This window comes from Pleurodeles waltl, chromosome 12 (genome assembly GCF_031143425.1).
Source record: "Pleurodeles waltl isolate 20211129_DDA chromosome 12, aPleWal1.hap1.20221129, whole genome shotgun sequence".
NCBI classification, from domain to species: Eukaryota; Metazoa; Chordata; class Amphibia; order Caudata; family Salamandridae; genus Pleurodeles; species Pleurodeles waltl.
The window spans coordinates 555,310,339-555,336,487 of NC_090451.1; the positions used below are offsets into that span (position 1 = coordinate 555,310,339).

At 45.0% G+C, this 26,149-nt stretch overlaps 1 protein-coding gene across 2 annotated transcripts in view; it reads right to left on the reverse strand.

Moving 5' to 3' along the window:
- MLKL (mixed lineage kinase domain like pseudokinase) overlaps positions 1-26,149 on the reverse strand; it is a 391,400-nt gene that overhangs the window by 268,392 nt on the left and 96,859 nt on the right. For both annotated transcript variants that reach the window (XM_069217629.1, XM_069217630.1), the window contains exons 3-4: positions 17,969-18,058; positions 461-632 (exon numbers count right to left, since the gene is read on the reverse strand). In XM_069217629.1, the coding sequence (XP_069073730.1) occupies positions 461-632; positions 17,969-18,058 (262 nt within the window). The remainder of the gene's footprint in view (positions 1-460; positions 633-17,968; positions 18,059-26,149) is intronic.

A 26,149-nucleotide genomic window follows, 5' to 3' on the forward strand; every position in this document is an offset into this window, starting at 1 on the left:
GCCTGAAATGTTAGTAAATATGGCACTAGGTGTGCTTTTGACCCGAGAGAGAAGGGAAAATAGTAGATGTCTTCAGTGTGAAGCACTGTGTCCTGAAGATTTGTTTATATTACAGCAGAATATATATTACCAGTGAAGTGCCACCTGAAGCGTAATGTCAACTTGAAACGCAAAAACGCAAATCTATGCAGTATAGCAGCAAAGAGTGAGAGGACAGATTTACCCAATACATCTCAATACACAATGCCACCAGGGGTGTGGCTACAGTAGAAAAGGAGAACACATTCCATTAGAGGCAAGGCTCTATTTCAAAATGTCGTAATATAAAATGTGCTGGAAGTAAAATGAGAAAATTAAATTTCCTTGGAAGATGTAGCAAAATAAGACCACAACTGCGAAAATATAAACTTTGTACCCATGCTCATTCTTCTCTCATACCCTCTCAGCACGCAATACTTACTGAGTGTCAATGGCAATAGAGTCCTTAAAGCACTTGATGGCCACGGTGGCTTTGTGGTACTCTCCCTTATATAAGATAGAGGTGTCCGTCTCCATCAAAGGATCCCCCACCATCAGATCTTCCTTTTTGATTTCAGTAATATCTGGTCGTTGTGGTGTCATCGTTTTTGTCACTACATGGCATGTCCACAGGATGGAACAACAAAAGAGAAAATATTAAAAATTATTCATTATCTAACTGCAGCTTCAGCTATACATGAATTCTGTTACAAGATACTGAATTGACAGAGTTGGAAACAAATGTCCTACATTTATCCAGAAAGCAGGTCAAATGAAAATCCGAGAACAGATATTCACATGTGTACCTTTTTTAAACAATCATCGAGCACACACGGTACATCATTCCAGAGCAATAATACAAGAAGATGGGACCCTCTAGAAGCCTACTTTGTAGGTCACCTTCAGCGGCCAAATAAAAGCGCCTGATGGCACGAAGTCAGGTTGGTTGACCTTCAAGACTCAACTGATTCCATAGGGGAGGGAAAATAAAATGCATACCAATAACACCGATATTGGCCCTTGCTATCTTATAGACTTACAGGCCCTTATTACCCCACTTGTATAGTGAATAATGCTGAATACTCTTAGCAGAGGAACTTCCTACAACCATAAAAAACATTGTTAAAATGAACTGCAGAATTCTCCTTGATTAGACTATTCTTTCATAATTCATTTTTGATCACCTTCTTTTCAGTGGGATGATGAGGGCCCTCTTGTGAATTTGTAACTAATACAGAGCTGGAAAATCAGCTCTACAAGTGATAAATTCCCATCAATTCAATTCACCTTATCATTTGCACAGGGTGATAAGCAGTGCAGCTGAGAGGAAATGGGGATGAAGAAAATACACTCTGCTTCAACAGATTGCTTAATATGGCCCCATTTCCAAATGTTCTCTGTCTGGGGAATCGATGCAGGTGTCAATGCAACATATATACATGTTTGGCCAGACCCCCTTTGCTACCACAGTAAAAACTCCACTTTGATTTAGAATATTGCAACATGTGGCGTGATTCACAAACTGCACTTTTGGGTAAGTTTGCTCTTCTGAATAAGGTTACTACTTTTTAGAAGGTTTACTACTTTTCACTATTCACAAACTGCACTTTTCTATTAACTTACCCTTTTGTAGTAAGTCCAGCACTATATATGGCCAGCCACAGGCATTGCAACACCATCCCATAAACAATAATGGAGGTAGGGACATAAAATAAAACCTAATAGGAAAAATCTTAAATTAAATTATTTAAGATAGTTAAAAATATAACTAAATAGAAGTTAATGCTAAACATATTAAAAAGGCACATATTTAGTATTTCGTTATAAACGTCTTAATAACCTATTAAATAAAATAGAAATATGCCTGCCAGCTATCATGGCAGGGTAAAAAACATTTTAAGATGGCCACCTGCCAAAATTGGCATGCAGTCTTCCAAATGCAGGACTGAAGAGTCTGAGATTAAAGTGGCTGAGCTGTGGGCTGGTAAGAGAGTGGTTTAACTACGAAGCCACATGTGACTGTTTGCAAACCACAAAAGTCCCCCAACGCCTTAACAGGCGGTTGCAGACCAAAGGTCTACACAGAGAAATGCATCAGGCAACTGTCCAGAAAATAGCCCAGGCTTGTAAAGACATCTGCACCTGGCCTTATATACACAGGCACATCATACGTCAAACAGCACCAAACACTCACCCTAAAAGGTGGCAATACCAGCAGACCAGCAGGAGGCTACCAAGCCAGGCTCAGCCACACTGTAAAGGGTCCTGGACATGTCCTTTGCCCTGAGGGCGTGCACATATGTGGTCTTATTGTGGACAGAGGACTACTGACCCTGTCCTGGGCATAGCACATGATGTGGCGGTGGGAGCATACTATGTTTAGGAGTTGATAGTGGGAACCAACTTTTTTATCTTTGTCATTGAGAGTGTGGCCTAACGGCTTCCCTTGTGTAAAGCTCTGCACTCACATAAATGCCCAGAATCTTGTTCACACATCCTGTGTGTATGCAAGTGCATGCGTAGAGCACATGAACAGTAGTAGTACTCTGTGTGAGAGTGAATCCTGAAGCCAGTACTATATATTTTCGATACTCTTGGGTTGACATGGCACAGGATGGAAAATAAGGACAGCTTCTCCAACCAATGAGAGTATACTGCCTTCATTGTTTTGGCTGGAGGGTGGAGATGTGGACAATGAAATTGGGAAATTGGATAAAGGGGCAGCTTTAGAAATTCCATGAGCTCTTTTGTTAGCAAGGGGTTGCTGATTAGTTCTTCCTGATCATTGCCATTTGGATGATAGTAAGGGTGATGGGTGGGACTGCAGTTTCTTTTGTGCTAGGGGAGGAAGTTTCTAGGTCAAGTGTCCCATTTTTAGGTCTCATCTATCAGTCAGCCTAGCTGTCTGGTTGGAAAAGACATTTGTGGGCTTACCAAGAAACTACAGTGGGCTTAAAGCCTACTGCTTACCACTGGTTGACGTTACTGTAACTCTCATTTGCTTACTTCTTATTCAATGGCTTTCTTTCTCCATCTTGTTTTGGCCCTCCCCTGGAACTTTGTCTCTTAACCATCCTGTGGAGTGGCTAACTTTTACAGTTTAGCTGCGAACATTTGTGAAACTTAATTTTTTCTTTTTATCTTAAGCCCTCCTTGAGGGTGCATGTATTTTCCAGCTCTATCCACTGTGTGTTTCACCCTTACCAGCTATCCTCCCCCTGCATCTGTGTTGGCGTTTCCCTTGTGTTACTAGCTCTCTTTGGTGTGCTTCTTCTCAGCCCAACTGCCACCTTCCCCCACGCTCTGTTTTGCTCATTCATTTGTGTGCTTCTGCCCTTGACACCTGAGTTGCTCTCCCTAACACACTGCTTAATCCTTTCCGGGACACTCCAAGATTCTTTCCACCTACCTGCTCCTCTGCTGCCCTGCCATCTTTATATTTTTTAATGCTTTGTCTCAGATCGTCCCTGCTTTGAGCCATGAATCAAGTAATGCTCATCAACTGCCTTTGGGATTCCCCCAGGAGCATGAAAGGGGCTTGGGGCATAAACCCCTGCTCAATATTCTTGGCCTCCTTCACCCTAGAGGAGTATGTGAAATATGTTTTTTTAAAGAATGTGCAGTTTCTGCAGAGGTTGCACTCTTGATTGCCAAAGTTAGGCCGAACCTCTACTTTTTAGAAAATGACACATAGTTACTGCTCATAACTCCAACCTCCTGCTTCTCTGCTATATTAGTGCTGTGCAGCTGCCTATATATTTTAGTTTCACAATGGTGAGTGATGGCTACTATTCCTGTAAGACTAATGCATGTGGTGACTGAAAAAAAACCTACCCTAACTGGTGGAATAGAGACCTTTCTTTTGAATAATGCATCTTATTTCAGCTATAGGCTATGGAGGCCGCAACATGGGGTTATTCTTTTTAATCTTCTGCACACAGGACCTTCTATAGGATAGACTACGTATTCACCCAACCAAAATAAATGGTGCAAGTTGGCATCGCCCAGTACCTGTACAGAACCCTATTGGATCACGGGCTGCTTGAGGTGGAATTGCAAGACCAGGCCTATGTGGCACCAGTGCCGTAATGGCATATGCAACCCAGGGCATTGTTAGATCAGGTGTTCCGGGAAGACATCAGGGAGGCGGTGCTGGAATTCTTTGACATCAACATGGACAGTGACATCAGCCGAGGTGTTCTGGGAGGCATTCAAGGAGACAATACTGGAGATGTGCATGGCTACATCCTACGGGGTGTGCAAATCACTAGGACACACAGTTACAAAACTGGAACGACAGATAGCAGAAACCGACAGGCAAGCACTGCATACGGCTGCAGCATGGGAAACACGACACGGCTTACAGGGAGATCTAGAGGAGGCCCAGGACACACTTGGGAAGCAGGATTATAAAGTGTACACAAAAATGATGCCACATTGTGTAATTTTGCAACGTTTTCTGTAAGGATTTAGCACAAGCACAGAGGAACAACACAAATGACCAGAACGCGAGGTGCTACTGTTTGCAGCGTATGTGTGTTGTGCTATTTTTTTTTAAGCTTAAAATGTGTCTTCATTTCTAAAATGAACTCTCTCTGGGTCAGACATAGGGATGGTCCAGAATTCATTAATCCATCACAGGATTTAAAAATCCTGAAAAAAAAAAATGCAAAAAAGTACTCAAAGCACTCATGCTATGCTTTGCTTATGGCCACATAGGTTGGATGCATGTGACGGTGTGGTAGAAGGGCCTCCTAACCGTCCAGACCTTACAGCTGCCCTGGAAGGACCTGTGGCTAACACTCACTTTGGGATGGGAGGAGGTCCTGGACAAAGGCCAACCCCACTGTGCAAGAGCAAAGACCATGGCCAGCGGGACAAGGCCATTTGCAGAGAGTTGTACACAGGGCCTATTCTGCAGCTGACTCCCACTGCTCACAAGCAAATGTCATGCACAGTGGGTCCTGGCTTCTCACAGAGGCATAGGTGCAGGACATGTTTAGAGGCAGGCCCTGTGCTTATCCTCAAAAATGTGCAGAGGGGATTGATCTCCTGTAGAGGGTTAGACATAGGGTTTTGAGGCAAGGTCCTGCAGCCAGCCCTGAAAGCGGTGTGCTGTGGGGGTTGGACACCCAGTGAGCTCTTTGTACTCAGCCGTAGAGATGGGGAGGAAAATAGTTCTTTATTAAACCATAAACACATACTAGATAATATGACTCTCAGGGCTAACAAAGGAGAATGGTGGTGTTGCATTGCATCAAATCGAGTGACAGATACAGGGAAATGTGAATCTAATACACATGAAATGGCAATAAGGGCACAACACAAGTTTATACTGGAAGGGGTATAGCAGTGCTGGGCCAGCAATACAAAGTACAAGAATTTATTAGACGCAGAGCTTCTCATTTACATTTTTACAAGGAACACCTATGACCAAAGAAGAATGCAGCAAATTAAAGAGAAGACAGTGAGGACAAGCATTTGGGAACATCTACTTGGCTTATGAGCGAGGAGTATTAATTTGGGTTAAACTGGGAGAACCATTCATAACACATACATTTCAAACTGATGAAAACGGTTAAGCTAGGCCAGTTGTGGGAAACTACATGGCAGACTAATAAAATAGGTACAGCTGTCCTCCAAAAATATCTCCAGTTAATTTCTACAAAAGAAGGCGAAAATTCTGCTGCGTTATAACAACATCCTTACACTAGGGATGGAGGGTACAACTGTGTGTCTGAAAATTTACTGCATAGATCACATCCACCTTTGCATAAAGCTAACAGCATGAAGCAAGTGATTGTAACAAAACACTGGCCATCTAACTGGGAGATGTGTGATCTGTGAAGCTTGGCTCACTCAATTAGCAGGCTTTCTCATACTATTTCATTGTAAAGAAACTGAATACAAAATTGGTTAGATTTGTAGCATCACATCATTTATAAGGTGTGGCCACTATTGCTGAATATTTATGGAAAACAATTCAGAACCATTGGCTGCTCCTACTCACATCTGGATGGGCTAGGCACTCCAGGTGTATTCCAACAAGGAAAATGCAAACAGCTACACTATGCAATGCTGCCTTTAGGGCTACAGTGAGAGACTGCAGAGCAAAATATTTCAGAGAAAAATGAAGCATCAATGGAGAGGATAATAACCAAGTGGGAGACATTCAAGTTAGTGATCCGAGAATTATATTACAGAAGGAACTGAATAAGACAGGGACTAAAATGCATACCCTTGAGAAGAAAGCTCCCAAGAGCAGAGGCTGCACACATGCAGGGAAAAATATGATGATATAAGATATAGTTTGAGTTGCCTTGATTATAGAGAATTTATAGCTAGCTTACACTGAGAGTGATATGTCAGGCAGATTACTGACATAACTCCTTGCTTCAGAGACACCTTGGTGACTGCACACATAGGGGATAAAGGAAATATATATTACACGTAGACAGACAATTATATCTTGTTAGCTATTATACTGCCCTGTATGCAACATCACCAGAGATGAGCAAGGGATACAGAATATCGACAATACTTCATCAAACATTACTCAAACACAACCAACAAGAACCTCACAAATGTTAGGCCAAAATGGGTAGACAGCAAACACATGGAGTTGAATGATGAATAATGGGTTAGAGCAATGTTTCCCAAACTGGAATTCTTAACCCACTGGTGAGCAAAAGGCCAATTTGTGGTGGGTTGCAAAAGCTAAGGTTTATGTAAGTAATAAGATTCTTGATATTATTATCCATAAATAAACGTAAAAAAACAGAATTCAAATATAATTACATAAAAAAATCTCCGCCTCATGTCCATTAAAGCTAAGTGGCTTGTGAAAGTTTATTGTTCGAAAAACTGGGTCATGGTTCTAAAATGTTTGTGAAGCACTAAGTATCTTGCAATGCCCGGTTTAAAATGATAAAATGTATCTCTGTTCATCAAACTTATTTAGCCCAAAGTAAGATTAGTATATGTAAGTATATATGAGTTAAGGACTAATGTATGGATGTAGACATAGTGAGGCTGGGTTTATCAAGAAGGTGTGGAACTGTCCAAACCTTCTTCCACACTAAAGGAATGAGACAGAAAGCATTACTAAAGTAATAAAAAGAAAAGAATGAAAATTAGGCTGTACACCAAGGGTATGAATGAATTAAGATATTTATGCGCATTAGCATTTACGTAAGAGCATCCTGACTCTAGATCAGAAGCATAGTGAAAAACACGTTTAGCAGAAAGTGAAGGTGTTAAGTGTTTTTCTAAAGAATTGATTTTCTTTTATCTGACAAAGTTTGAGGGAGAGGGCATCCAAAGAGTAGGAGCATCGATAGATAATCTTTGACCCCCTCACCTCATCATTTAAATGGATTCACATTGTGACTGGAAGCCAAAGCAGACATCGAGGCGCCAAGATAACAAGCACTGGTGCAGTCCAGTCTGGAGGTGATGGCTGCAACTAATGATTTGAGGTGGGAGGGAACAAAATGAAGGATTTTCTTTTTCTTCTTATCATAAAAGAAAAGGGAAGTGATCACCACCTTAACTTGAGTTGTTAAATTAGATTAGCTTAGATGACTATTCTAAGGCTGAATGTAAATATTAAACAAAACTGGAAAAAGTGATAATCCAAAGATAACCACCAATGACTCAGACCTGTACATAAAAAGAGTTTAAAACTGAGTTTTTCCTGACAAAAAGGAGACAAACCAAGATTTAGCTGTACCAGATAAAACCACATCCTCAATCAACCTGACAAGGCGGGAATAATCAACCATATAACAAGCAGCAGACAAATCAGGCATAAAATGATTTACAGCATTTGGCATTTCAGGTACTTCATTTATATATACATTTTTCTGCGGCAGCCCAAAGTATACTAATGCTCTGCCACTGCAAATACTGCTCACTAGTAAAATATTAGGTTGCATCCAAGAAATATATAAAAATATTTTTAAACAATAAAAAGGGTCCTGTGACCAAGGATATGTATGTACTCCAGAAATGACATTTTTTCAGGGTGAAAGTTGTACCACTTATACGTTGCAGGACGGACACTGCAAAATATAGATTCTGAATTTTATATTGCAAGTGATGCAACTTGATATGCCCCTTTTTTACCTGTACTACCAACATATGTTGTGGTGTTCAACTCTATTTGACAAGCCTTACACTTGTTGAATATTCAAAACCCAAGATTGCTTTGATAAGTTGTGAGAAATTAGCCTCTTTCTAGCCTTGTTACCCCCACTTTTGGCCTGTTTGTGAGTATATGTCTGGGTGTTTTCACTGTCTCACTGGGATCCTGCTAGCCAGGGCCCAGTGCTCATAGTAAAAACCCTATGTTGTCATTATGTTTGTTATGTGCCACTAGGACCCTGCTAGCCAGGACCCCAGTGCTCATAAGTTTGTGGCCTATATGTATGTGTTCCCTGTGTGCTGCCTAACTGTCTCACTGAGGCTCTGCTAACCAGAACCTCAGTGGTTATGCTCTCTCTGCTTTCCAAATTTGTCACTAACAGGCTAGTGACTAAATTTACCAATTCACATTGGCATACTGGTACAACCATATAATTCCCTTCTATATGGTACTGAGGTACCCAGGGTATTGGGGTTCTAGGAGATCCCTATGGGCTGCAGCATTTCTTTTGCCACCCATAGGGAGCTCTGACAATTCTTACACAGGCCTGCCACTGCAGCCTGCGTGAAATAACGTCCACGTTATTCCACAGCCATTTACCACTGCACTTAAGTAACTTATAAGTCACCTATAGGTCTAACCTTCACCTGATGAAGGTTGGGTGCAAAGTTATTTAGTGTGTGGGCACCCTGGCACTAGCCAAGGTACCCCCACATCGTTCAGGGCAAATTCCCCACACTTTGTGAGTGTGGGGACACCATTACGCACGTGCACTATACACAGGTCACTACCTATGTATAGCGTCACAATGGTAACTCCGAACATAGCCATGTAAAGTGTCTAAGATCATGGAATTGTCACCCCAATGCCATTGGGGTGACAATTCCATGATCCCCCGGGTCTCTAGCACAGAACCCGGGTACTCCCAAACTGCCTTTCCGGGGTCTCCACTGCAGCTGCTGCTGCTGCTAACCCCTCAGACAGGTTTCTGCCCTGCTGGGGTCCAGGCAGCCCTGGCCAAGGAAGGCAGAACAAAGGATTTCCTCTGAGAGAGGGTGTAACACCCTCTCCCTTTGGAAATAGGTGTGAAGGCTAGGGAGGAGTAGCCTGCCCCAGCCTCTGGAAATGCTTTGATGGGCACAGATGGTGCCCATCTCTGCATAAGCCAGTCTACACCGGTTTAGGGATCCCCCAGCCCTGCTCTGGCGCAAAACTGGACAAAGGAAAGGGGAGTGACCACTCCCTTGACCTGCACCTCCCAGGGGAGGTGCCCAGTGCTCCTCCAGTGTGTCCCAGACCTCTGCCATCATGGAAACAGAGGTGTCTGTGGCACACTGGACTGCTCTGAGTGGCCAGTGCCAGCAGGTGACGTCAGAGGCTCCTTCTGATAGGCTCTTACCTCTCTTGGTAGCCAATCCTCCTTCCTTGGTAGCCAAACCTCCTTGTCTGGCTACTTAGGGTCTCTTCTTTGGGAATCTCACCAGATAACGAATGCAAGATCTCATCAGAGTTCCTCTGCATCTCTCTCTTCACCTTCTGCCAAAGGATCGACCGCTGACTGCTCAGGACGCCTGCAAAACCGCAACAAAGTAGCAAGACGACTACTAGCAACCTTGTATCGCTTCATCCTGCCAGCTTTCTCGACTGTTTCCAGGTGGTGCATGCTCTGGGGGTAGCCTGCCTCCTCTTTGCACCAGAAGCTCTGAAGAAATCTCCCGTGGGTCGACTGAATCTTCCCCCTGCAACCATAGGCACCAAAAGACTGCATCACTGGTCCTCTGGGTCCCCTCTCAGCACGATGAGCGTGGTCCCTGGAACTCAGCAACTCTGTCAAAGTGACTCCCACAGTCCAGTGACTCTTCAGTCCAAGTTTGGTGGAGGCAAGTCCTTGCCTCCCCACGCTAGACTGCATTGCTGGGTACCGCGTGATTTGCAGCTGCTCCGGCTCCTGTGCACTCTTCCATGATTTCCTTTGTGCACTGCCAAGCCTAGGTCCCCGAAACTCCTTCCTGCAGTGCACAACCTTCTGAGTTGTCCTCTGGCGTCGTGGGACTCCCTTTTGTGACTTCGGGTGGACTCCAGTTCACTTTTCTTCTAAGTGCCTGTTCAGGTACTTCTGCGGGCGCTGCCTGCTTCTGTGAGGGCTCCCTACGTTGCTGGGCGGCCCCTCGGTCTCCTCCTCCAAGTGGCGACATCCTGGTCCCTCCTGGGCCACAGCAGCATCCAAAAACCCTTACCGCGACCCTTGCAGCTAGCAAGGCTTGTTTGCGGTCTTCCTGCGTGGGAACACCTCTGCAAGCTTCATCGCGACGTGGGACATCCATCCTCCAAAGGGGAAGTTCCTAGTCCTCTTCTTTCTTGCAGAACTCCAAGCTTCTTCCAACAGGTGGCAGCTTCCTTGCACCCTCAGCTGGCATTTCCTGGGCTCCTGCCCACTCTCGACACTGTTGTGACTATTGTACTTGGTCCCCTTGTCTTACAGGTACTCAGGTCCAGAAATCCACTGTTGTTGCATTGCTGGTGTTTGTTCTTCCTGCAGAATCCCCCTATCACGACTTCTGTGCTCTCTGTGGGTAGTAGGTGCACTTTACACCTACCTTTCAGGGTCCTGGGGTGGGCTATTTTTCTAACCCTCACTGTTTTCTTACAGTCCCAGCGACCCTCTACAAGCTCACATAGGTTAGGGGTCCATTTGAGGTTCGCATTCCACTTTTGGAGTATATGGTTTGTGTTACCCCTATACCTATGTGCTCCTTTTGCAATCTATTGTAACTTTACACTGCTTGCATTACTTTTCTTGCTATTACCTGCATAATTTTGGTTTATGTACATATATCTTGTGTATATATCTTATCCTCATACTGAGGGTACTCACTGAGATACTTTGGCATATTGTTATAAAAATAAAGTACCTTTATTTTTAGTACTTCTGTGTATTGTGTTTTCTTATGATATTGTGCATATCATAGCTCCTACTATACCACTGGTGTCATATGCACAATATCATAAGAAAACACAATACACAGATATACTAAAAATAAAGGTACTTTATTTTTATGACAATATGCCAAAAGTATCTCAGTGAGTACCCTCAGTATGAGGATGCCAAATATACACAAGATATATGTACAAAATACCAAAAATATGCAGTAATAGCAAAAGGAAGTAATGCAAGCAATGTAAAGTTACAGTAGATTGCAATAGGAGCACATAGGTATAGGGGCACCACAAACCATGTACTCCAAAAGTGGAATGCGAACCACGAATGGACCCTAAACCTATGTGAGATTGTAGAGGGTCGCTGCGGCTGTAAGAAAACAGTGAGGGTTAGAAAAATAGCCCACCCCAAGACCCTGAAAAGTAGGTGTAAAGTGCACCTATATTCCCCAGAGAGCACAGAAGTCGTGATAGGGGAATTCTGCAAGGAAGACCGACACCAGCAATGCAACCAAAGTGGATTTCCGGACGAGAGTACCTGTGGAACAAGGGGACCAAGTCCAAGAGTCACGACAAAGTTGAGATTGGGCAGATGCCCAGGAAATGCCAGCTGAGGGTGCAAAGAAGCTGCCACTGGATGGTAGAAGCTGTGGATTCTGCAAGAACGAAGAAGGCTAGAAACTTCCCCTTTGGAGGATGGATGTCCCATGTCGTGAAGAAGCTTGCAGAGGTGTTCCCATGCAGAAAGACCGCAAACAAGCCTTGCTAGCTGCAAGGGTCGCGGTGAGGGTTTTTGGATGCTACTGTGGCCCAGGAGGGACCAGGATGTCGCCACTTGGATGAGGAGATGGAGGGGGCGCCCAGCAAGTCAGGGAGCCCTCACAGAAGCAGGCAGCACCCGCAGAAGTACCGGAACAGGCACTTGGAAGAGGAGTGAACCGGAGCTCACCCGAAGACACAAAAGGGAGTCCCAGGACGCCGGAGGACAACTCAGGAGGTTGTGCACTGCAGGTTAGAGTGTCGGGGACCCAGGCTTGGCTGTGCACAAAGGAAATCCTGGAAGAGTGCACAGGAGCCGGAGCAGCTGCAAATCACGCGGTACCCAGCAATGCAGTCTAGCGTGGGGAGGCAAGGACTTACCTCCACCAAACTTGGACTGAAGAGTCACTGGACTGTGGGAGTCACTTGGACAGAGTTGCTGAGTTTCAGGGACCTCGCTCGTCGTGCTGAGAGGGGACCCAGAGGACCAGTGATGCAGTCTTTTGTTGCCTGCGGTTGCAGGGGGAGGATTCCGTCGACCCACGGAAGATTTCTTCAGAGCTCCTGGTGCAGAAAGGAGGCAGGCTTCCCCCAGAGCATGCACCACCAGGAAACAGGCGAGAAAGCGGCAGGATCAGCGATACAAGGTTGCAGTAGTCGTCTTTGCTACTTTGTTGCGGTTTTGCAGGCGTCCTGAGCAGTCAGCGGTCGATCCTTTGGCAGAAGGTGAAGACAGAGATGCAGAGGAACTCTGATGAGCTCTTGCATTCGGTATCTAAAGAATTCCCCAAAGCAGAGACCCTAAATAGCCAGAAAAGGAGGTTTGACTACCTAGGAAGGAGTATAGGCTAGCAACACAGGTAAGAGCCTATCAGAAGGAGTCTCTGACATCACCTGCTGGCACTGGCCACTCAGAGCAGTCCAGTGTGCCAGCAGCACCTCTGTTTCCAAGATGGCAGAGGTCTGGAGCACACTGGAGGAGCTCTGGGCATCTTCCCTGGGAGGTGCAGGTCAGGGGAGTGGTCACTCCCCTTTCCTTTGTCCAGTTTCGCGCCAGAGCAGGGCTGGGGGATCCCTGAACCGGTGTAGACTGGCTTATGCAGAGATGGGCACCATCTGTGCCCATCAAAGCATTTCCAGAGGCTGGGGGAGGCTACTCCTCCCCAGCCCTGACACCTTTTTCCAAAGGGAGAGGGTGTAACACCCTCTCTCTGAGGAAGTCCTTTGTTCTGCCTTCCTGGGCCAAGCCTGGCTGGACCCCAGGAGGGCAGAACCTGTCTGAGGGGTTGGCAGCAGCAGCTACAGTGAAACCCCGGGAAAAGTAGTTTGGCAGTACCCGGGTCTGTGCTAGAGACTCGGGGGATCATGGCATTGTCTCCCCAATGCCAGAATGGCATTGGGTGTGGCATTGGGGTGACAATTCCATGATCTTAGATATGTTAGATGGCCATGTTCGGAGTTACCATTGTGACGCTATACATAGGTAGTGACCTATGTATAGTGCACGCGTGAAATGGTGTCCCCGCACTCACAAAGTCTGGGGAATTTGCCCTGAACAATGTGGGGGCACCTTGGCTAGTGCCAGGGTGCCCACACACTAAGTAACTTAGCAACCAACCTTTACCAGGTAAAGGTTAGACATATAGGTGACTTATAAGTTACTTAAGTGCAGTGGTAAATGGCTGTGAAATAACGTGGACGTTATTTCACTCAGGCTGCAGTGGCAGGCCTGTGTAAGAATTGTCAGAGCTCCCTATGGTTGGCAAAAGAAAGGCTGCAGCCCATAGGGATCTCCTGGAACCCCAATACCCTGGGTACCTCAGTACCATATACTAAGGAATTATAAGGGTGTTCCAGTATGACAATGTGAATTGGTGAAATTGGTCACTAGCCGGTTAGTGACAATTTAGAAAGTAAAGAGAGAGCATAACCACTGAGGTTCTGGTTAGCAGAGCCTCAGTGAGACAGTTAGTCATCACACAGGGAACACATACAGGGCACACTTATGAGCACTGGGGCCCTGGCTGGCAGGGTCCCAGTGACACATACACTAAAACAACATATATACAGTGAAATATGGGGGTAACATGCCAGGCAAGATGGTACTTTCCTACATGTGCGACGAAGCTTCTGTCGAAATGTAGGCGCTGGGTCGATTCTTCACTCAGGAAGTCAGGCTGCATCATTCTGAGTCTGCTGTGCGGGGATTTCTCGATCGCATATTGGCTGTGCGATGTTTCTGGCAGGCTGTGCATTGATTTTTGGCGCACAAGGAATTTCCTCAAGAGGAAGTATTTTTGGCTCTGAGACTTCAAGAAATAGGAGGCAAGCTCAATCCAAGCCTTTGGAGAACACTTCTCAGAAAAGTCAGAGGGCAGCAGGGCAACAGCAGAGCAGGAGTCCTTCACAGCAAAGCAGTCCGGATGAGTCCTTTGGGCAGCCAGGCAGTTCCTCTTGACAGCTTGCAGGTTCAGGTCCAGAAGTGTCTGAGTTGGTGGGGGTCAGAGACCCAGTTTATGTACCCAAAGATGCCTTTGAAGTGGGGTAGACTTCAAAGAGTGGTTTTGAAGTGCACAAGGTCCCCTTTCAGTACAATCCTGTCTGACAGGGTCCCAGCAAGGGATTTGGCAGTCCATTGTGTGAGGGCAGACCACTGTCCTTTGAAATGTAAGTGTCAGGCCCTCCACCCTCCCAGCCCAGGAAGACCCATTCAGTATGCAGATGACTGCAGGTGTGACTGAGTATCCTGTGTTTGTGGCTGTCTGGGTGAAATGCACAAGGGAGCTGTCAACCAGCCCAGCCAGATGTGGATTGGAGACAGGCTGTAAGGCACAGATGGATTCTGAGTGCAGAGAAATGCTTGCTTCCTAAAAGTGGCATTTCTAGAACAGTAATATTAAATCCAACCTCACCAATAAGCAGGGTTTTCTATTACCATTCTGGCCATACTAAATATGACCTTGTTACCCCTTTCAGATCCGAATCTACCACTCAAATAGTAAGTGAGGGTAGCCCTAAGGCTAGCCAATGAAAGGAGCAGGCCTCACAGTAGTGGAAAACAAATGTAGTAGTTTTACACTACCAGGACATATAAAACACACATGTACATGCCTTTTACCTACATAGCACCCTCCCTATGCATTACCTAGGGCCCACCTTAGGGGTGACATATATAGAAAAAGGGGAGTTTAAGGCTTGGCAAGTACTTTTAAATGTCAAGATTGAAGTGGCAATAAACTGCACACACAGGCCTTGCAATGGCAAGCTTGATACATGGTTAAGGGGCTACTTATGTGGGTGGCACAATCAGTGCTGCGGGTCCACTAGTAGCATTTGATTTACAGGACCTGGGCACAAGTAGTGCACTGTACTAGGGACTTACAAGTAAAACAAATATGCCATTTGGAAATGAATCAATGTTACCATGTTTAAGGGAGAGAGCATATGCACTTTAGCACTGGTTAGCAGTGGTAAAGTGCGCAGAGTACTAAAACCAGCTCAATAGTGGCAGAAAAGTGGAGGGAGGCAGGCAAAAAGATGGGGGATGACCACCCTAGGGCTGTCAGGTCTAACAGATACATAATGGGTAACTATGTTGTATAGGTCAATAATGCCATCAAGTTGTTCTGGTAGAACAACAATCCACAAGGCTGACTTGTGTCCTACCCTTGTGGTGTATCAACACAGTACCTTAGTCATATGCTCTCGGAACTTAAGTGCTGTGTTTGTTTTTACATGTAAGCTCCTGAGTAGCAGTATTTCCTCCAACATCTTAGGAGGTTGGAATGTCAGATTTGCATGACCTAGAGAACTGTGCCATGTGTGAACTCCATCTCAGTCAATTGCTGTGAAACCTGGCATGTTTATCTAAACTCTAGCATGGATTTGTTTCTTGGTATACCTTTGAATTTTTTTTTTTTATGTTGCATTTAAAGGCCATAACTTGTCGTTGTGAAATAGGGTTTCACATCTTGTGAGGTGAAATGAAATACAGATTATAAACCATTAACAAAACTATAATGCCTCTGTCGTTATATTTAGTTTAACATTTCCACTGTATAGGGCTAGGCCATTTCTCTTTACTTTGTAACACTGACACTACACACAATTGTCCAAGGTAAGTGCATGGGATTTGGCAAGCATGGAAAGTTTCATGCACATGTTTCAAAGGAGTGGTGGGGCGGTTCTACGTTGCCATTTTAATTCCCCATAGACATAAATATATCTAATGCTATACAGAATAAGACCGAAGTTGGCATGAAAGTAAAACTCTACTCAAGGGAGTGTCATTGCTTCGTTTGGGGCAAATTCGTTCAAGGGTTTTAGAAATTAATGTTAGTTTTTTTTGGGGGGGTTGCTTTTTGGGCCTTCAACAAACCTGCCTAGAAATTTTCAACAGAAAAGGTCTTATGAAGTGGGTTCATCATGGCTGGCTTCGTGCAGATCCAATGATGGAGGAGGGGAAAGGGTATCACATAGAATTCTGGAGCCACGGAATTTAGTGCTCCGTGCATTCATATATCAACAATGTTTAATATGTGGTTTAACTGTAATAATCTGTGTATGATGTATTAACGAAATGTGGTAGGTGGCTGGGTATTAGTCATAATGAGAGCCACACGTATAACGGACACATAATCACTTTATTTACTCATACTAAACTGTACTTGCTCAAAGCTATATTGATTTAAAGGATGGCCTAACTGCAACCAGGCCTCAGAGACACATATTTATAAAATGTTTTGCAAGTTTTTTGTTCTTTTCCCCACTGCAGGTGTCTTATCACGGTGTTTGTTAGTTAGAATAGGCGTAGTGTTGTACTGCACTGCTATGTAGCTAGCTACTAATTGGAATTAGGCTGCGAAAATGAAGACTGAGATGGTGGGAGATCATCCTGTACCAGGCAAACCAGACCGATGATACATTCAAGGCCATGCAGATATGAATCCTCTTGTCCAGTGCTGGGAAACTAAGGAGTCTATTTGCTCCCAGAGAACAATGCTTATTGATTGGTCAAGTTACTCGGAACTGATAAGGTGAGCCTTACAGGGTTCTTTTCTTGCATTAATTGTGTGTTCCTCAGAACAGTTTAGCAGATTCTGTCCTGACTTTGCTGAGAGACCTTTTCTCAACTCTGCTGATTTTCCCTGCCGAAAGTTTTGAGCTTCATGCTTGATCACTCGTGCTTTTTCCCTGAACCCTAAACTTGGTTCAACTGATACTGGCACCTTTCCTCTTAGAAATCCACTGAGTACTTTCAATGCTTTGAATAGAAAAGTGAAGCTTCTTTATGTATATGTAATATTTGGTCTGCTTTAAGTGACTATATTTTCCATCTTCTTCCTCATAATATACAAATTCAGATGGCACGGTCATTCAAATCTGTATGCTCTTATATATTTACTCAGTCTTTGCTACTCAATTAGGCTGTGAAATTGACTAAACTTGCTAATTAACCCCATATGGTTCGGGCAACATTCTCTCTATCATTTCTGTGGAGTTAAGTTGGTTTCATTGGGATTGTAAAGTGTTGCTAATGTTAACTACAACTTTACGCTTCAAGCCAACAATCAAAGGTCCAGACTCCCAGTGGAGGATTCTTTTTAATGATTACACCAAAAGAGTGACAATCAAGGATCCTTGCTCCATCAATTCTTTGCTCTCCAATTTAGAAAAGATAGCTGCTCAGTACTATACCACACTTGTCAAGAAAGAATAACTAAGTAAGCACCTTTGCTTGGCTTGGTGTAAACCAAATCAGTAGTTTTTGAGAAAGTAGCATTACAAAAGCATCTTAGGCTGATTTGTACATTCAAATATTTTCAGAAAAGGCATGGAAATTCTTTAAGTGTCACATTTTAACTATGGTTATGGTTACAATACAAAATAATATAACGTTTGAAAAAAACGAATGTTTACTAGAAAAATGTAAGTTTCATTTTGAAAAACATCAGAAGTTCACCAAAAAAAGACAGTCTAAGAGAAGTAATGGCTACAACACATACAATATGACAACTTATGTTTTAAAAAACACCTCAGAAATTCACTGAAAGCCAGTTAAAGTGAAGTTTTTAGACTAATTTCAAATGTTTTCAGGGTGATACGCACACATTGCCATAATCTCCTGCAACCGAGATCCCATCAGCTTCACATCTTGGTGTATATTATCAACAGCATCTGTGATCTGATCGATCCCACCTGTATTCAATAAGATAGAGACAGCCATGTTTACAAAATACACATTAATATCATAACACAAATCCACAACCAAGAAGGCAAGATACAAACACTACACTAGAAAAGTGCCTCCCACCCTTTCATCGAGTTTGAAGCATCTCAAGGCCTGCACTGGCCATCTGCGATCCATGGAAAGCATAAGTAGGCTGGGAACCCAGGGGCTGCTGATGGCCGGCCACCAGCAAACATGGGCCTGCAAGATCTCCCCTATTTATCACTAGCCCTCAACAAAGGCCTGCAAGATTTTCCCTATTTACCACTAGCCGTCCAATGATGCATCTGCTTGATAACTAGCTCTATAGAAAAGACATGCAAACAACAGCCATCCTGAACAGCTAATATACAAAAATATTACATATGCGCTGCAACAAACCTGCCACCGCTCCTGGCACCTCTATTACTATACTACAGCAGGCTCAGTTGGGACTTGAACAAAGAGAGAGAGAGAGGAGGGAAAGTTGGAGGATGGGGAGAGATCAGCGAAAGAAAGTGGAATAATAGAGAGAATCCACAAGGCGAGAGAGAAAATGGATGGAAAAAGAGAATGGGGAAGAAATAATCAGGGATGGTTTGAACAGTTTTTTGCTAGAGCTTCTTTTGGTGATCAGTCTCCTCTTTTTTGCCAAAGTGGTCAAGTCATAGCTGGAGAACAGCTTCTTTTAAATCAAGCACTGGCAAAGCCAATAGGTCTCGCTTATGCCATAGCTATTGGCTTTGACACTGTGTTTTAGCCTTTTTGTAGACCAATGTAGCTGCTATTCCACATGACTAAAAGTTAGTAGCGTAAAGGAAAGTGGCATGGAGTGTTGTAGAGTGAAATGGCGATGAGTGGATTAGAGTGTTGTACAGTGGAGTGGCACAGGGTGCCATGTATTGGAGTGGTATGGAGTGGAGTCGCATAGAGTGGCATGCAGTGGAGTGGCATATAATTTTGTGATGTAGAGTGCATTGGCAACGAGCAGTAGTTCCCAGCCTGTGGTTCAGGGACCCCTGGGAGTCCGTGAAGCCTCCTAAGGGGATCCATAACTGCTTAGAAAATGAAATATTAACATATTGATAAATGTGTATTGATTTGTGGTTCAAATCATCGATAATGTTAGGGCCGGGGTCTCCGGCTTCCAGTAATGACTTAGTGGGGGGGGTCTCTAGATTCCAATAATGGTGGTCCCCGGGTTTGACTAATGATAAAGTGAGGGTACACAGAAGTCAAAAGGTTAAGAACCACTGGGGTAAAGTGTTGCAGACTGCAGTGGCTTAGAGTGCAGAGACATAGAATTTAGGGACGTACAATAACACTTTGTAGAAAGAAGCGGTTCAGAGTGCAGTGGTGTAGAGTGGAATGGTGGAGAGTGGAGTGGTGTTGTGCAGAGTAGAGTGGCAAAGAGTAGAGTGGCGCAGAGTGCAGTAGTGCCAAGTAGAGTGGCACAGAGTGCAATGGCATATAGTGGTGCAGAGTATAGTGGTGTAGAGTGGTGCAGCATACAATATAGTGTTGTAGTGTGCAGTGGGGTTGACTGGAGTGGTGCAGAGTGCAGTGGGGTAGAGCAGAATGGAGTAGAGTGCAGTGGCGTACAGTATGCTGTCATAAAATGCAGTAGTGCACTGTACACTGAGGTAGACGGAGGGAGAGTTCAGTGTTGTAGTGTGCAGTGTTGTAGAGTAGTGTCGTATAGTGCAGTGGTGGAGAGTAGCGTAGAGTACAGTGGCGTAGAGTGGTGTTGAGTAGAGTTTCGCAGAGTGCAGTGGTGTTGAGTAGAGTGGTGCAAAGTAGAGTGCAGTGGCATAAAGTGTTGTGGCATAGAGTGGCCTGGTGTAGAGTGCATTGGTGTACAGATTTGTAGAGTATTGTGACAGAATACAGTTGCACAGCGGGCACTGGTATAGAATTCAGCAGCATACAATGCAGTGTTGTAGAATGCAGTAGTGTAGATTAGAGTGGTGCAAAGTAGAGCGCGGAATGGAGCGGTGCAGAGTTGAGTGGCACAGAGGTGTAAAGTGCAGTGGGGTAGAGTGGTGGAGAGCAGAGTGACAGACTGCAGTGGCGTGGAGTGACATGGTAGAGTGTACTAACTCAGCATGCAGTGGCAGAGTGCAGTGATGCAGAGTGCAATGGCATTGAGTACACTGGTTTAGAGGGCAGTAGTGCAGAGTAGAGTGGCATAGAATTCAGTGGCGTAGAGTGGAGTAGAGATGCATAGAAAGCAGTGGCACAGAGTACAGTGGTGCAGAGTTGAGTGCAGTGGCGTAGAGTGCAGTTGTGTAGAGAACATTTGCACACAGTGCAGTGGTTTAGAGTAGAGTGGAATAGAGTGGAGTAGAGTGGTGTAGAGCGCAGAGGTATTGAGTAGATTGTTTCACAGTAGAGTGAAGTGGTGTAGAGTGGAGTGGTACAGGGTAGAGTGTAGTGGCATAGAGCAGCGTATAGTGTAATGACGTAGAGTAAAGTGGTGTCAAGTGCAGAGTGCAGTGGTATCGAGTGCAGTGGCGCAGATGTGGGGTAGAGTGGGGTACAGTGGATTGGCGTAGAGTGTAGGGGCTAGAGTTGAGTGTAACAGAGTAAGGTGCACTGGCTTAGAGTGTATTGGGATAGAATGCAAGGGCACAGAGTGCAGTGTTGCAGAGTGGCATAGAGTAGAGTGGCACTGAGTGGAGTTGTGCAGAGTAGAATGCAATGGCCTAGACTGGAGTGGTGTAAACTGCATTGGTGAAGAGTAGAGTGGTGAGGAGTGCATTGGCACAGAGTAGAGTGGTACAAGGTAGAGTAGAGAAGCCTAGCATGAAGTAGCATAGAGTGGAGTGATGCAGAGTGCAGTGGCATGGAATGGTGTAAAGTGGAGTGGTACAGAGTAGGGTGCAGTGGTGTGAAGTGATGCACAGTAGAGTGGAGTGGCGAAGAGTAGAGTGGGTTGGCATAAAGTGGTAAGCAGAGAGGCAAAGAGTGAAGTGGCGTAGAGTACAGTGGCACAAACTGGAGTGGTGGAGAGTAGAGTGCAGTGGCACAGAGTGCAGTTGCGTACAGTAGTATAAAGTGGAGTGGACTAGAGTGGAGTGTCGTAGAGTGAAGTACTCATGGTGTGGTAGCACACTGCTATTACAGACAGCACATTTTCAACTAAAATGTCCATTACATTTGCACAGACATACAGTTTTAATAATAAAACTATACAGCGCACAAAAGGTAATGTGTGGAAAGGGCATCACCTAGAGTAATGATTTGTTTTGATTACATTAAAGAATTTCAGAATTTACAAAAAATGTGCTTCACTTGTGTTGTGTATTCTGATATATTCTGAAATACTTGCATTGTTCATTTAAATGTTATTGTGTGCCAGAAAAAAAACCCTCTCTAGCCTCTTTTATGTTTAGCCAACGGGCAATCAGACGTAACGTTCTTCAACAGTTATTAATATTAATTGCAATTGTAATAGCAAAATCGATACTAGCCAGACTATTACTGGATAACTAGTTACCTACCGCAATGCAACGCAATACTTACATTTTGTGCAGGTAAGAAAGAAATTAATTGTAATCAACTGAGAATGGAACATTTTCTATGGTTTGGGGGCAACTGTCTATTCACTTAGGAGGACTATCACTAAGAACCGTCTATTCATTCGAAACAATGTGGACATGCAGGGCAAAACTGTGCCTTAGTGTCCCGACCTCAAACACTTCTGCTGTGTCATTTCGCTCTTTTGGGCCCTACTTCTGCCCTTTCCAAATGCCTTCCCAAAAGCTAAGCTCATTACCATATTGTGGCCCGTATTTATACTTTTTTTAGCGCCGCATTTGCGCCGCTTTTGGACGCAAAACGGCGCAAACCTACAAAATACAATGGCATTTTGCAAGTTTGCGCCGTTTGTGCGTCAAAAAACGACGCAAATGCGGCGCAAAAAAAGTATAAATACGGGCCTGTATGTCTTTAACTGTTTTAAAATGATTCTTCCAATAAATTAAAGATAAATTGTGACCATGCTGAGACTGTGCCATCACACATTTTAATGTACTTCTTGGGGACATTTGGTTATTAGTTTCTATTTTGGCATTTGAGGAATATGGTTAGAAATCCAAATCTTAACTTTAGCGCAGTAATTACTGATCACAAGACGCAAAATTGAAAGCTATAGGCCCGATTCACAATCTGCAAAAATTTAAGCCTCCAACAGAAAATCCCAAATCCTGATTCACAAAATCAAAATCGAACTCTGCAGACATTGATGTGCAGTCACAGCACATAACACTCGGTGTGTCGCTTCACCGGAAGTCAAAATTTTGTGTAGAGGGTGCAGAAACAGTTTTTACCCAACACAGGGCCTTAATAGTTTCCAATGCCAAAACCTAATTATTTGGAGCTTTCACAAATATAATGTAGTTGGTATGAGTGATTTAATAATTAAGGGGATGCCATTTTTCTAGAGGCTAGCGCTATTAGAGCATCACTTTTTGCGATGCTCCAGCGGCGCAAAACTCTCAACCATATATATGAGGCCAGGCAGAACCACTTTATATGGCTTTGACTGGCCTCATAGATATGGAGTAAGGCAAAGCAATGCAAGTCGCTGTGTTGCCGTACTGTGTGCCAGGGAAGTGTTTCAAAGACGTTGTGGTGGGTTTTCCCATGCAAAACTCATGGTTTTTGACGCTGTCCCCAATCACGTAAATCTGGGGGAGCACCAAAACCTTACACCTCCCGAGGTGAGACGTAACAAAGAGAAATATTTCTGGTTTTCCTTGCTTTTTTCCTCATCTTTCTGTGTACTGAATTCTGCATAACACACAAAGAGAAAAACGCTTATTGGGATTGTTTTTGTAAAGGAAGGTGCCCCTTCCTGCATAAAAACAATCCTGCATTCAACGCAGGCACCCTTGCACCATGGTGCATGAATGCTTGCATTGGCACTAGGCTGCCAAAACGTGACCAGTGCAGCGAAAAAGGACAGGAATGCACAGTATTCCATAAATAAAGTGCATTCTTGCCCCTTCAATTTGGCGTATGGCTGTGCAGCAAGATGACTTGGTGCTGCCCTACACCAAAACCCCGTAAATAAGGGCCCAATAGAGCAAGCAAAAGGCTAGCTAGTATGTGCAACCATCATTATGCACAAGCATGCATGAATGCACAGTCATCCTCAAGAAATCTCACTTGTTCCCTTTGCTTTTCCTCTTCGTCTTCACGATCAGCAGCAGTGCTTAGATAATTACAAGGGCAACAGAAAGTGTATCCTGCCTGTCCAACCCACAAACTAACCACCTCTGGCAGCTCAAGGCACACACACAGTCAGGACGCTGCTAAACTGGAGAAAAAGGATTGTACAAAAGAAAAAGCAGGAAGTAGATCTTTTTTTTCTAAGCACCAAGGATCTGTAACAACATCCGTAACCTTCAGAACTTACAGGCCAAAAGAACATTATTTCTCAACATCTTGGAAAGCCCCTGACATTTTATCGGCTACTACAGCACCCCTTCACTGAAATCTATAAACTCTCAGTTAATGTGATCCTGGACAGTAGCATGGTACAGCACTCCATGGCCAATGTTCAGCTTGGCACTTTATAACTACACACATAAGTACATATTCATTAGGGTGCAAGTGATGCGAAGTGTGGTGAGTCCATGTGATGGCGCCACATGACAGACATAAGCAGTCAGGCAGAGGAGGGACGCAGTGATCACGGTTGCCATTATAGGCAGGGATGGAAAGTCGAGTCATTCCCAGCCTAACACCTAAGAAGACAGATGTTAGGAGTGAGTGCATGGCGTCTATGAGCTGTTTGACCTTGGATGGTGAAAGAGGCATACTTCCAATCGGAAGAAGGTAGGTGGTTATCAGGGTTGAGCGGTACTTGATAAGGATGAAGCAGAAAGAGGAGCTAGGTGACCAGAGGTACAAGCTACCTGCTCTTCTTGCTGTCCCATTATTCACCAGCAGCATCTCTCCCTTCTTCTCTCCCTTCCCTAAAAATGAGGGGGCATATTTACGAGCCCTTTGAGCCACCGCTGCGTCACTTTTTGTGACACAACGGCAGCGTGAACCTTGAACTCATATCTATGAGGCCACACAAAGCCACTTTGAACGGCTTTGAACGTTGCCTTACTCTGCGCAAGGGAGGGGTTATGGGCATTGCAGTGGGTGTTCCCAAGCAACACCCATGAATTTTGATGCATCCCCAGGTTTACAAGACATGGTAAACTTGGGGATGCACCAAAACCTCATCCCTCCCCAGGGGAGGCACAAATAGGAGAAATATCTTTATTTCAAAAGTGCAAGGGAGCCTGCGTTGGCACTAAGCTGCAAAGAAGGCACCATCTCAGTGGAAAGGACAGAAATGTGCAGCATGCCATAGATATAGCATATTTCAGCCATTTCCCTTTGAGGCAGGGCAGAGCAGCAAGGTGACTTGCTGCGCTCCCCTGCACCAAAAACCCAGAAATAAGGGCCCAGGTGTATGTCTCAATATGCCGCAAACATTGCTAGGAGGTAGAACAGGTGCTCACAGACACATATGCAGGCCTATGTTGCACTGCCACTAGATCTTCTCTTGCATTGCACTGCTTATAATATAACATTGGTAAAGTAATAGAAAATATATAAAAGACTTCTTCGGTGCTGTGAAGCTTCCTTACCAGAGACTAAGAGATCCACTGCTATCAGCTTATGAAGGGTGCAGCGCAAGGTTCTGTCGTGCCAGTTCTCTGGGGCCTGCACAGCTCAATAGCAGATGGTTATTCCTTGTAACAAGTATTGCAGGTGTCCATGGAAAGCCACACACAAGATCGTCTGCAAGTTCACTTACTTGCCTGTGGCCTCATTTTAGACTTGAATTTCAGGGGGCAGCGGCGTCAACTTGTGATGGCGGTAAGATTCTTGGTTTAAATAGTACAAGTAACAGTCACATATATTGCTCAAAAAATATTATTCTTTTTATAAAAATGAATAAGACTTCTATTATTAAGCAAACATGTGCAGAAACTTTAAGCGGCACCATGCAATGGACCTCACTTTGGGTCATCCAGTGAACAAAGTTTTACCATATTCCATGGTCAACAGGGAAGGAGAATGCACATGGGAAATTAGGATTGCAATTATATACAACTTCATCTTACCAGTTAGGCATGTTCAGAGCCAGTTTCACAAATTGTACTGGTAGTTGTGCATCTTACTGCTCATAGACTTGTGGTGCCAGAGAGTAGCAGCTGGGCTTGTGGTGCCCGTGGGGGTGCAGCTGGACTTGTAGTGCCCGAGGGTGCAGCTGAACGTGTGGTGTCACAGAGCCGCAGCTGGACTTGTGATGCCTGATGGCCGCAACTGGGCTAGTAATTGCCATAGAGCCGCAACTGTCTTGTGGTGCCAGAGGGCCGCAGCTGGACTCGTGGTGACAGAAGACGGCAGCTGGACTTGTGGTGCTTGTCGGGATGCGGCAAAACTTGTGGTGCCTGTGGGGGCGCAGCTAGACTTGTGGTGTCTGAGGGCCACAGGTGGACTTGTGGTGCCAGAGGGCCACAGGTGGACTTGTGGTGCCAGAGGGCCACAGATGGACTTGTGGTGCCTGAGGGCTGCAGCTAGACTCGTGGTGCCTGAGGGCTGCAGCTGGACTCGTGGTGCCAGAGGGCCACAGCTGGACTCGTGGTGCCAGAGGGCCACAGCTGGACTCGTGGTGCCAGAGGGCCACAGCTGGACTCGTGGTGCCAGAGGGCCACAGCTGGACTCGTGGTGCCAGAGGGCCACAGCTGGACTCGTGGTGCCAGAGGGCCACAGCTGGACTCGTGGTGCCAGAGGGAAATAACTAGACTTGTGCCAGACGGCCAAAGCTGGACCTGTGGTGCCAGAGGGCCGCAGTTGAACCTGTGGTGCCCGTGGGGACGCAACTGGACCTGTGGTGCCTGTGGGGACGCAACTGGACCTGTGGTGCCTGTGGGGACGCAACTGGACCTGTGGTGCCTGTGGGGACGCAACTGGACTTATGGTGCCTGAGGGCCGCAACTGGACTTATGGTGCCTGAGAGCCGCAACTGGACTTATGGTGCCGGAGGGCCGCAACTGGACTTATGGTGC